This window comes from Euleptes europaea, chromosome 3, assembly GCF_029931775.1.
Source record: "Euleptes europaea isolate rEulEur1 chromosome 3, rEulEur1.hap1, whole genome shotgun sequence".
In the NCBI taxonomy this organism is placed as follows: Eukaryota; Metazoa; Chordata; class Lepidosauria; order Squamata; family Sphaerodactylidae; genus Euleptes; species Euleptes europaea.
The window spans coordinates 38771757-38784826 of NC_079314.1; the positions used below are offsets into that span (position 1 = coordinate 38771757).

General features: G+C 43.1%; 1 protein-coding gene across 1 annotated transcript in view; it reads right to left on the reverse strand.

Annotated features, from left to right (window-relative positions):
• Positions 1-13070, reverse strand: part of SEMA3E (semaphorin 3E) — a 138616-nt gene that overhangs the window by 54376 nt on the left and 71170 nt on the right. Inside the window, exons 3-4 of the mRNA XM_056845734.1 lie at positions 2869-2928; positions 1434-1553 (exon numbers count right to left, since the gene is read on the reverse strand). Of these exons, the coding sequence (XP_056701712.1) occupies positions 1434-1553; positions 2869-2928 (180 nt within the window). The remainder of the gene's footprint in view (positions 1-1433; positions 1554-2868; positions 2929-13070) is intronic.

The following is a 13070-nucleotide window of genomic DNA, read 5'->3' on the forward strand; positions in this document are numbered from 1 at the left end:
GCTTAAATTATGACAGGGGAGAGAATAGAGAAAGCAATGATGAGAGGGCAGGAGGGCAGCAAGAGCTGGGTCCCCTCTCCCACAAGTGCTCACAGATCCCTCTCTTGTACTTCCAGAATGCTGGAAACTACTCAACTATCTATGGCAAAATCTGAATTATACACCAGCGCGGGGTGTGGATGAGAGAAATATTTGACTACCAACCAATACTTGCTTCAAGCAACTGTGCAATGTAAGAGGGATCTTCTTCTTAATAAGATCTAGTAGCAGTGGTTCAGCAACAAGCATGACCCTTTAATATCTCACTTGATTACACACCTTAATTCTAAGTGATTACATAGGCCAGAAGTGTCTAGGTTAATTTGCCCAAGTACACTTGCCTAACAGCCCAGATTTTCTAGGCTGAACTATCTAGTGCACGTTACAGTTTTAACACTGCGGGTCAATGATACAAAAATGTAGGGCATTATAGATCTCCTTCTATGCACTCAGCTGTGCATGAATGGTTATGTGTTTGTCCCTGCAGGGGTTCCATAGCACCTTCTCTCCATAGCTGGCTCTAAGTCAGGTGTGCTCTTTTGCCCATTACCTTTATTTCATCTTTTTATCAAGAGAGGCTCTCCTATCAAGCAAACCATTCTTCTCTCTGGACCACTGATGTGTATCATGCTGCAATAAAAAAAAGTTGGTGGGAGGGTGATCCCACGCCATACATGCAGCATTGTGCAAAGAGAAGATGGACCATACCCATAACAGGCACAATTTTGGGCATGTTTAAACTGCCATTGTTATGGTCATTGTTGGCAAATATTTATTCACTCATTCAAACAGGATATGGTCTGAATCCTCAGAATATTAACCTAAGTTAGATTCATGCATAATATAAATATTCACACACAATAAAAATAAGTTAGATTCACACACAATCTGAATGGTCAGAGTAGTAGGAGTAAAAATAGGGTCACCCTACTCCAGGTGGTATCTGGAGATCTCCCGCTGTTACAACTAATCTCCAGGACACAGAGATCACTTCACCTGGAGAAAATGGCTACTTTCTAAGGTGGATTCTATGGCATTATACCCCACTGAAGTCACAGAATCAGAGAGGTCCACCCCGCTTCAAACCTTTCCCTCCTCAGGCTCCACTCCCAAAATCTCCAGGTATTTCCCAACACAGAGCTGGCAAACCTAAGTAAAAAAATGGCCCCCCTCTTGCCCACATGGCTCACAGCTTATAAGGCTAGAGTTGGCTGTCTGCCTCCCACACCTTCCTGGATGAGAATCTCATGCCCTTAAAAAACAGTGATGTGAGAACTCTTCCTACCCCTTTTCTGTGGTCTCTGTGGCTAATACAATATTTGTTGGGATGCTTTCTTCATATAAGAGACATGGCTACTTGTGTGCATAAAAGACTTGTAGGGTATATTGCCTACCTCAGATTGATGGCCAACTCTGATAAAAGCACAGATGGGATCAAAGGCCCCTGTCCCACAGACCAGGAGGTGTGTTCTGTTGTACCGATGCAGGGCACGGATGTAATTTGCACACTCTTCCTATGGTCAGAGAGTAAGGAATGCAGTTAAGTAGGATTTAGGATATTTTAAAAACAATTCCACTTTTTATTACGGTGACATGGAAACCTTTGAACAATTATTCAGGTAGTGTGCACTTATGTTCTCCGCTATTAATTGAAGCCTTAGAGCTGAGGATAACTGATGCCATTGCCCTTTCTGAGGGACGAGAAATGGAAAATAGGGGGAGCAGAGAATTCTCAGGATGTGCCACATCTCTGTAGTCTCAAATCCTGAGATTTTTTTTGGGGGGGGGGATAAGAGGTGTCATCTGGAAGACGGGGAAGAACAAGGTGAGGTATAGCCCTTGGTGAATCATGGAGCAGAGTCTAGTTCTGATGGGTGTTTCACAGTAGAGCTAAAGGGACATGAGAGCAGAGCTAACAGTAAAAGCTTTCACCAAGCCAAGCAGAAAATAGCCTGAAGACCCATGAAGTGGAAGCTGAACTTTTGAAACCGAGACAAGATGAAGCTACACAAATTGGTTATTCCAGCCAACCACTGGAATCTTGCCCTTCTCTGTCTGTGGCCTGTTCTTCACAGGAAGATACAAAAAGTGACCCACCAAGCCAACATGCAGCCCATGAGAACAAGCAAGGAGAGGTTCGTCATATCTTCACTGTTGTACCGCCACGGTTGCCAGAACACCTTGGACCAGGCCGTCCACGACTGCCCTAGTTTACCACAGGGGTACCTCAGGTGGGGTTCTCACAACACACCTCTCATGACATCCATTAGATTGGGCTCATGATCCATAGTAGCTAAATGGGGCAGATGCTTTATGAGAATGGAATGGGAGAAACTGCGGGATGTCATTATTCAGTTTATTAGTGGGCAACCCTACATGTTTGAGACAGCAGGGGGCGCTTCTCTTAACTAAAGAGACAATATTTTTCTCTCCTTTGCTTGCAAGTTCACTTTCTCGTCCTTTGTCTGCAGAACACCAGGCGCTGCTTCCAAAAGAACAGCATGCACGCCTCTCACTCTTCCATGTAGAAAAGCAGGCAAGTCCAGACATGCCCACAGCTCAGACTAGCATGCACAGGGGCCATTTGTAGCAACCCATATTTAGATAGAATTGATTGGATGGAAATCGAAATTACCTCAATAAAGTAAGGTTTCTCTTTTATTTCTCACTATAACTCTATCTTTTGCTCTAAGCGTAATGCTGTGTTACCATGCACTTAACTGCTGCATGGTAGACCTATTTCCTAATTCATTTTAATTCTCTGCAACTCGGTTATCATTAGACCATGCCTTAACTAGAAAATGAAGGAATTTTGTTGTTAATACCTACAGCATATCTTCCTTTGAGTCTGCATTCCTCTGTCTGCAGGGGTGTACTAGGCCAATGAATCTGTAATAAAATAAGAAGTCATTTAATAATCTGCACAAATGATAACAGTCTAAATAAACACATATATAAATACCAATGTGGATTTTGCATTCAGTTTTCATTGCTCCTGCCCATAGTGCAGCAATATGACAGGTGGATTGCCTCTAAACCAAATTCAATTTTCCATTGCCTTGTACATTAGGCAGTCATGTTATGATGGTCACAATCTGAGGAATTTTCCCATGGAGTTTTTTCATCGGTTGTGTCCCCACACTGCTTCAGTTTATCCCAATTTCTGTGTGCATTTTTTCTACCTTTAGTTTTCACTTTGGTTTTTGTTTGTTTGTTTTTGTTTTTCCCAAGGCTTTCCCCAGCTCTTTTGAGACCACTTTTACTCTGATCTTTTTCTGGAAGCCAATTAGAGTTGGCTTTTTCCTAGTGCATAATGTTTCTATCAGTTTTCTTTGTTCCACCCATTCACCCTACTGTTTAATTAATGGAATGTCATTATTAAGGCTCTCCCTGTCCCCACCGCCCTCAAGACCAGTGATTTAATTTTGTTAAACAAGCCCTAAAATATTAATATATTGCTGTAGTGTAGCAACGATAGTTTAAACAGGTCCTCTGAATTCCCAGCTTTCATTTTTTAAAACAGTAAGTTTCTGTTCTCTTCCCTCATGGACATATGTCTTTTTTCTTATAGCTCCATGAAGGAAGCAGATAACAAATTAGGTTTTTTTTAGAAAACAGAAAGCTGGGAATTCAGAGAACCTGCTTAAATTACCATTACAACACTACAGCAATATATCGATATCTTAGGGCCTTTTTAAAAAATGGGGTGGGGGGCTCTGATGTCACCAATAACAATAATGATGACTACTAGGGTTGCCAGCTCCGGGTTGGGAAATACCTGGAGATTTTTGGGGCAGAGCCTGAGGAGGGTGGGGTTTGCGGAGGGGAGGGACTTCAATGCCACAGGGCCCAATTGCCAAAGCAGCTGTTTTCTCCAGGGGAACTGATCTCTAGCAGCTGGAGATCAGTTATAATAGCAGGAGATCTCCAGCTGCTACCTGGAGGTTGGCAGCCCTAATGAATTCAGAATTCATTTGTTACAAAATACCCTTACATATGTACAAAAAGCCAAAAATGGTATCTAAAAAGGATAAAATTGCATCCATATACATTGCCTGGATAAAAACTGTTTCATACACAATCTCTATTAAAATAAAAGATCACACTCATTTGCTTTCCTGTACAGAATTCTTCTTAATAGCTTCCAGAGCTCTGATCTTCCTGGCCGCAACAGCAAATGGAGACATTCTGAAGATGACGTGCGAATCAAGCAACCCAAATGACTACAGCACCCTCCCTTGAAAATTCTCATTATTTAAGCCACATGTGGAAGAAAATAAACTGACTCCATATCTGTAATAATGCACAGGGAGGGCAGACATGCAGAAGAACCCTGCCCAAACCAATTCCAATGCTTGCAGATTGACTCCTAAGAAAATCAAGAGTAAATCGAGCGTGAGGAAAAGGTCTGAAAGGAGATATGACTGATAAGCACCTGACCTCGCTGCCCTTAGTTACCCAGCGTTTCCTAGTAAATCACAGTCCATATTTTTTCCTACTGTTTCCTTGCTAAAACTCTGATAGTTTGCTCACACTGTGATTCTTCAAGCTTCCACTCCCTTTCCTGAGCCTTCAGAATTTAAATCTGTGAGTGCATCTCCCTTTAGCACAGAGGCGTGAGAATGAGCCTGCCATTTAACACTGTAAATGCTGAAGAGCATTTTGGACTATTCATGAGATACTGAAGCACAATTCTGTTTCCTTAAGAACAAAACACTCTGGGCTTTAAATCACAGAATGCAGTGTATAGCATGTCTAGTTTGGCCCTCTGGTACACACATGATGTTGTTATCTTTGGAGTCGGACCCTTGGTCTGCCAAGGTCAGTCTCCTCTGTTACCTGAAATGCTCTTTGAATGGGGAATTAGCTAAGCAGATCGGTAACTTTAATATTTCTACAGCGAGATCAACCAACTATACCAGAGCCCATTAACTGTGACCTTAAGAATAAAGACAGACAAGGGATTTCCGAATTAAAAGTGTTTATGTTGTTTCAAGCATTCAGTGGTGCAACACAAACATACACAGAGCTAAGAATTCAAAAGGTAGTAGAGTACAGACAGATGCCCATTTGGCAGGGATCGTTGGTGGGGTAATATTTACCGTTCTTGAAGAGGAGATGTCCACGTTCCAGTAGACTAAGATAGCAGAAAGAGCAAAGGTGGGGGCAAGGGGTTCCCGTAGACTTGGCCAGCAAGGCGGGAGGGAGCGTGCTCAGGCTGCTCAAAAACCAGACCAACAGAGTAACGGCAAGTATGCCAGGAAAGACCTAAGGTAACATAATGGGCTGGGAGCACCCCAGATATACTGTTTTTCTGGAGGCGGGGTGATGGGATTACCCCGCCTAGGTTCCCAGGTGACAAAAGGGGGCAAAAGGATTAATCTTCGGCTGCCGGGGTGGGGTAGTGAGAATTTGGAAATCTATTCTGATTCCAATGGCTTTTGCAACCCGGGAGAAACCGGGAGATTTTTACTGAAGTGATTAATGTTCTCAAACAAAAGGTGCGATCTCTACTGATGTCGGGATCGCTGCTGCATAGCTGGAGGAACGACTCATCGCTAATATCAGGATCGCTGCTGATTGCCCATTAAGCTGCTGATGTTGCAATGGGAGAGGGGGGTGTTGGCACTGACTACGTGACTGTCTGCTTTCCACGACATGGCTGCTGCTGGATCAGAGTCTGCACAGGAACATAAGAGTCTCTCAGGTTCACTGGAGGTTGCCCTTGCCTCTGCTTCCTAGCTGCCGGCTACACGGAATGCACAGGAGCGGCCGTGTCAGTCTCAATGGAGTGCGCTGCGGCCATCCCAGTAGTGTTTGGGGTGGCCCGCGGCTGGAACAGTAGTCGTGTGCCTGCATATCGGGTTGCCAGGTCCAGTCCGGGAGTTTAGGTGGCCCGTATGCTTACACCTCTTACTCGCAGAGACTCTCCAGGGTCTCAGGCTGAGGGCTTTCATATCATGTACTACCTGGTACTTTTAAGTGGAGATGCCCAGGGACTCAATTTGGGATTTCTGAACCGTGGCCTCTCCAAACAGGCATTGACCCTTGGCATGAGAATAGGGTTATTATAAAAAGGGAAAACCCACATGCTTTTCGGACACTGGGGGTGATCTTCTTATCTAGGCAGCAAAATCAGAATCATGTGCTTTCTCTTTGTTTTCTTGTGCCTCTCACTGTCCAACGGTAACTGGATAGATTTCCTTTTCCCTGCAGCTGTCTTCCGTCATGTCTTCGTTCTCTCTGAAGGTTTCTCTCCAAGGAGAAATACGCATGTCTAACCATCCTCTGTGAAAGGTACGGGCAGGCTTCAACACACTTGCCACGCATACTCACAAGCACACAATCAGCTCTAGGGATCAGTTATCATAGTAGTGTCTAGATAAAAGTGATCTGATGAATGCAGAATGTTTCTCAGCAAAGCAAGTGTTTTGTTTTACTTTTACCCTACCTTCTGTCTCCATTCATTCCTTTTAAGTCCAAACAATGTGAAATAGCCATGCTTTGTTGCTGCCCAATTAACTCTGCTATTACAGTTCTAATAAATCGTAACACCTCAACAATTATAAGCCCATTCCTATTTACTTCTCTTAAATATTGAAGTATGGACTAGTAAAACACACAAGGAAGCTTCTTAGACCTTTCAGTAAACAGAGTTCATAGGGCAGGTTCATACTTGGGCAGGTTCATACTTGATTTCTCAACACTGGATCACTTGTCAAAACTGTGCCTCACACCTCAGATCTCAAATATTTGTACGACTCAGCAACATAATTTATTAATGTGTACTCTTATGAACGAGTGTAGTTATTTTGCTAACCTCGGTCTAACCCAGAATGCTGTTTCAACTAATGTGGCTGTCTTCTTCTGCAAGCTCACAAGTAGGATGTGGCCAATTCCCCCTTTGTCATAGGCTTCTGATCATGAGAGCCTCAGAACATAATGGTTCCATTTGACTAGCAAAGGTATATAATCCATGATGGATTTCACTTCTGTGGATGAGTCTAATAAATGCAGTTATTCTCCAAAAAGGTAGAAGGGACAGGGGAAAGTGGTACCTAAAGCCTAGGTGTCAATGAATGGGAAAGGGCTCTTGCTGTGGGCCCTAGATGCCAGCCCTGGATGTTTCTGTGGTTGTTGGATATAGGCTGGTCCATTTTGTTTATTTAAATTGATATTTTTGTAATTGGTTTTGAGTTTCCCATGGGGGGGGGAAAGTGCGACAACAAATGCCCTAAATAAATTAATGAAATAATGAATAGATAAAAAGCTAGACCAGCCTATACCCAATGGCCAGCTAAGATGCAGACCACTGTCCTTACCAATCTGAGATTCAAAAAAGCACAGCAGGGGGGGTGCGTGTCTGAACTGCTCTGTTTGGTTGAAAAGCTTGCCAACTCCACACTGGCAGGATGTTAGGCTAACAAAAAAAAGCTCATCAAAGGTAAATCTCTGAAGAAAGCACCTTGGCCAAGATTCTTTTGCATATACAGTACAGCATGTAAGTGAACTTGAAGTTCTTTAAATATGCAACTCCTCTTCTTGATTTCAAGTGTTTAACTGCCGAATAGTTTCCATACAGAAAATGTAAGCTGTGTTTGCATTGTACACAAAGCCAAATATGAATAGACTGTAAATTATGCCGTTAGCTTTGGTATACACTGCTTGAGAGTTCCTTGCAATGACTACCTATGTAACTTAGTGTTGGGTGCTTGCCAGGATGTCAGCCTTCTGGCGTGCTAGGAATCACTACAGATCAATCATTTCTTAAGAGCATTTGAGCCACTTTACTGCCTTTATGTGTGATCTTTCATTCTAACAGAAATATTCAATAATTGTCACATTCATGAGTCCCTGTCTGACACATCTTTGTAAGATTCAGCAATGCATTTATTTCACTTTTTCAAGAACTCAAATAAATTAAATAATTAAGAGCAAAGCTAAAAATAGTAGATGGCAGCTTTAAAGCATGCTTCATGCTGGAATAGGCAGCTGGGGTGATGGGACAAATTGGTGAAAGATTATCAGATTTGGCTACATGAATTTCTGCTTCATCTTTGTATAAAGCATATTCCCAAAGCAAATGCCAGTGATCCTGACTAAAAAAAATCTGGGCAGTGCAGCGTGTAGGCATGAGCATGTGCGGAGGAGTTTGTATCACAGTCTGCATTCTTAAACAGGAAAATACTTTATTGCTACAGATTTAAGCTGGAGCACAGTCGGCGAAAATAGCTGTCAAGACCAAGTGCTTATAGATCAAATGAAAAGAACATAAAACGTAAGTCTAAACCAGTGGTTGCCAAACTTTTCGGGCCATCGCCCCCTTGATTCCACAAACGCAACCCCAGCACCTCCTACCCTATCCAACAACAGTGTCAGCAAGGACATTCACAGCAACATGACGGTTTTCCCTAATTTTTTATGGGGGACTCAGGATGCAGTTTTTGGCAGCAGCTATGGTCTTCTGGATTGCCTAGTTCTCCCCTTAAGCATTCTATATAAAAAGTCCTCAAGCTTGATGTGCTACACTGGAAAAACTGTTTGGAAGTAGTTTGTTTTCTATCCAGTGGTGGGAACAATGGTACATTGTGAAATATAAAATCTATATAAATGTAAAAAATGGATATGTAACAAACGGTCATAGTACTGCTAGTTCTTTTCAGTATAATGCAGCAAGAGATTCTATGTATCCTCTTAATTAAATTTAATATTATTGAAAGGAATGCTTGCTGGATAGCTCAAATTATTGTGAGGAAGTGAACAGAAAACAGGACATGGCAGACCTGGGTTTAAATCCTCATGCAGCCTTGAGATACACTGATAAGAAAGCCCCAAAAGTGGTCTCTGGGCTTCTCTTAGGAAGGATCTTACTATTCTAAGAACTAAAGTGGAATCCATTAACCTTTGGGGACTATAGTAGGAGTGGGTTTCTTTAAAAATATATAAACTCAAACAACAACCTATTTGGTAGAGTGCTGATCAGTTCAATAATTTTAAAAATTTCTGACTTTATGGAATAAAAAAGAGAGTGAACTTCTAAGAATCATAGAATCATAGAGTTGGAAAGGGCCATACATGCCATCTAGTCCTACCCCTGTTTAATGCAGGATCAGCTGACAGCAACCCTGACAAGTGCTTGTTCAGCCTCTGCTTAAAGACTGCCAGTGGAACAGTTGAATAGTCAGTCACCCAGTGTTGGGTCCAGAGAGACAGATCAGATCATATGCCTTGCTAATTACATCATTACCAAGTTGGCGCTTTGTAAAAATATGGCTATTAAATCCACTCTAGTCTTTTAATACTTATTTGTAAGAGATTCCTCATGGCTGAAAAGGATTGGATTGTTCATTGATAAAAGGCATGCATCTGTGATAAAAGTGTTTTCATTTTGCAGTTTAAAGCCCCACTTGCCTGGATGAAGGCCAAGCTTCACAACAACTCTCTTCACCGTTTCTACACAACCCTGCAACCAAATCCAAAACCATCATTTCCCCCCTACACAGCTCAAGATCAAAACAGAATTACAATGTCTGTGGTTGAGCTGCATGGATTACAATCTTTGCCTGTGACTTCTGGCTCTTGTTACCCAAACAGGAAACCACAGAGAAACATTTACCTGTTTTATACAAGTATTGCTGCTAGATCAGATTGTAGTTACATTACATTATCCAAATTATATGGCAAAGAATACTTGAAATAAATATAATTAATGTACTAGGCATTTGATTCAATCAACAAATCAATCAATGAGAATGGAGAATCTTAATTTCTCTTTTTAAAAGGCTAATTTGGTTCCGTAGTATAATAATCACGGAAAGTGGAAATATTAAAGACACTGTTTCATTGGAGCAATAAGTGGTAGTTTCAGCTCATTAAATTTATTTATTTAGAAGAAGAAGAATTAGTTTTTATACCCTGATTTTCTCTATCTTTAAGGAGTCTCAAAGTGGCTTATAATCACCTTCCCTTCCCCTTCCCACAACAGAGACCTTGTGAGGTAGGTGGGGCTGAGTGAGTTCTGAGAGAACTGTGACTAGCCCAAGGGCACCCAGCAGGTTTCATGTGTAAGAGGGGGGAAACCAACCCAGTTTACCAGATTAGAGTCCACTGCTCATGTGGAGGAGCGGGAAATCAAATCCGGTTCTCCAGATTAAGAGTTTACTGCTCCTAACCACTACACCATGGTGGCTCCTCCATTCATACCAGTGCTAGGAGCCCTTATAGATGTCAGTGCCCTTCCTCTTGGTAGACCAAGAGGTGGATATCCTTTTCAGCTGGTGGAGAGGGCAGTGTTTACAGACTGAAGGGAATAAAGGAGGCTAAAGCGACCGTGCATTTTCGCCCAAAGAGAACTTTTGACCATGCACTGTGCAGGGCATGAAACACTGTTGAGTGTGCCTTTGGGCGTTTGAAGGCATGCTGGAGATGCTTCCACACTGGATTTGAGATTGCAGAGCAGTATGTAACGAGCACAGTTATTGCCTGTTCCTGCATCCACAACGTATGTAAGAAGAGAAATGCCATTCTGGGTGAACTTTGCACTCCAGAGCCCTTACTGCGTCTCCCCAGAGAAGAAGAAATATGTGCGGGGTGACAACCTCCATAAAGCTGAAGGGGAGCATGTGAGGGATGTGATGGCAGATTTCCTCATGTGCTGCCAGATATCAATATATCTTTCTTATTGGTGAATCATTTATAGTGTACTTTTGAATAGGCTGCTTACTACTGAGCCGGCCAATAGCTGGTTGGTTTCTGTGGTTGGGCTGTAACGTTCCAGCTAAAGAGTGTTGTTTTAAAAACGTTACATTCAGCAGTCTAATGCTTCAGTGAGCGCAATGCCCACCAGGTGCCAGCGTGTTTTCTGGTAGGACTGTGAGGTGGAAGGCATGATGGGCATCTTTCTGGAGGTGGGTCAGGGCGTCGTGTGATGAGGAGAACCCAACTGGAAAACCTGTCCCTCTTCAGAAGGGTGTCCATCACCCTTCGGGCGCAAAGCTTCCACTGCACAATGAAGCAATGTAGGTCAAAATTCAAAATGGCGAAGGCAGAATTTTTTTGAAGACCTGGAAGCCCGGGGGTGGGGGGTTTCTTCCCAATGCATTCATGGCCTTTGCCACCTTATGGATGCTGTGAGAGCAAGATGGCTGTCTTAGCTGGAAGGATTATTGGTATGCTGGTAAGAACTGAAGTCATCACCCCACAACCTTGTGTTCTTCATGCTCCCTGCTTGACTGTGCCATTATGCATTCTGCAACATTGTACAGTCCAGCGACATGCCTCCTCTTAGTCTAGCATTGGCTAGTTGAGTGGTGGGAGAAAGCTGGGCGACATCCACCTCATCTTCACTTCTGGAACTGCAATTACGGGGAAGAAAAGTAACAATTACGTTTCCATGGTTTTTCTCCCCCCTTCCTGTGTACCTCCCTTGTATGTGGATGAGAAACACAACAGCATTTCCAACCTTCTTTCTCACTCTGTATGGGTGTTGTAGGAATGCGCTGAGAATCATTCCTCCTTGAAGACACTGTCCCTGAAAAAAATAAAGAAATTCATTCTTTGAATGTTGACCCCCCTATATTACTCTGAGGAACATTTCCTTAGGAATGACAAACTCCCAAACCTCAAACTGAAGTCAGGTTTTTTTGGAGCTTTCCAAGGAATGTTGCCCTCACAACCCCACTCTGATGGGGACACAGAACTCAGGATCCTTTGTCAGAAGAGACTTGGAACTGGGTCTTCCCAGCCAACACCAACATTCAACAAACCCTCTTGTCTCTGGATTATTCCCCTGTAAAAGGCCCGACACAAACATAACCCCACCCCCAATTTCAGAATGTGTGATTCTCCCTCATAAGTTAGAATGTATAATACCTTGGCTTTGTTCAGTGATATTTTCTATCTTGGTTTCATCTGCTTCTTCCTCATGATTTGCATTCAAAGTTTGTGGGCTGGGAATATTCTGAAGGAGAAGCAAATGCAGAGTATTGCTATTTGAACTGTATGGATTGGAAGTTAGAGCCATTAAACTCCCCGCCTCCTCAGAACAGAAATTTAGAATTTTATAACTTTGATGCCTTAGTTATCGGGAACCACACACACATCCTCCAAGACTGGAATATCATACAGGCCATGGGGAAAATGCTAGAAGGCACAACAGCAGCAACATACCTGAGTTTCCTGAAGCGGATCCCTGCAAGTCACCAATGTTAATGGTGACTAGATTGTAGGTGAAGAGTTTCCCTCCTGCAAATCCAAGGGCAGAGCATCTGGTCCCGCCGGAATTTGGAACTTCAAACTTCGAGCCGCTCTCTTGGGTTTAATACTGGCATCACCCCCCAGAATGTGACACAGCTCTGAGTAAGAAGGGCAGGTTGCAGGAGCAATGCTGGACAGGTTGTTGTGGGCAACAACCCTCTTGTATTCAAGCCACAATGTCTTTGTTTTGGTACGATACTCCAGTGCCAACTGGCTGTGGCCATGGATGGCCATTTGCACTGCAATGCGCTCGAAGCAACTGATGTTCCGATGGCAGGAGAGGAGTGCCTCCTGTACCTTCTCCTCACCCCAGATCGAAAGCAAATCCATGGTCTCCCATTCTCCCAAGAAACCTTGCATACTCCCATGGGCTTGCTTTTCTCTTTCGACAGCATGTTGTTCGGGACTGTAGCATGCACTGCACACAGAATTCGAAAATGGTGCCCAGGCATGGTGCTCAAATGTGCTGTAGGGAATGTACCGTGATGCAGCAAGGCAATGATTGGCTGCTTGTTTCAGGCCTTCAGATAGGCCATGATGGTTTGTTCAGCGCATGCGCAGTCTACTGCTGGATCACTGTAATGCTGGCATGCACTTCTTTTTAAAAAAGAATCACCTCCCACCCTGCCCAAAATGGCAAGGTGGGTGGAGCACTGCAAAATGACACAGGCATTTCAGCCTGGCAAAAAACCCAACAATATCAAGCTATTTCAGAAAAAAAAGATCTATGTAAATCAGATTTCAGAAAGGGGGGGGAAAGAAAAAATGGAACAGCA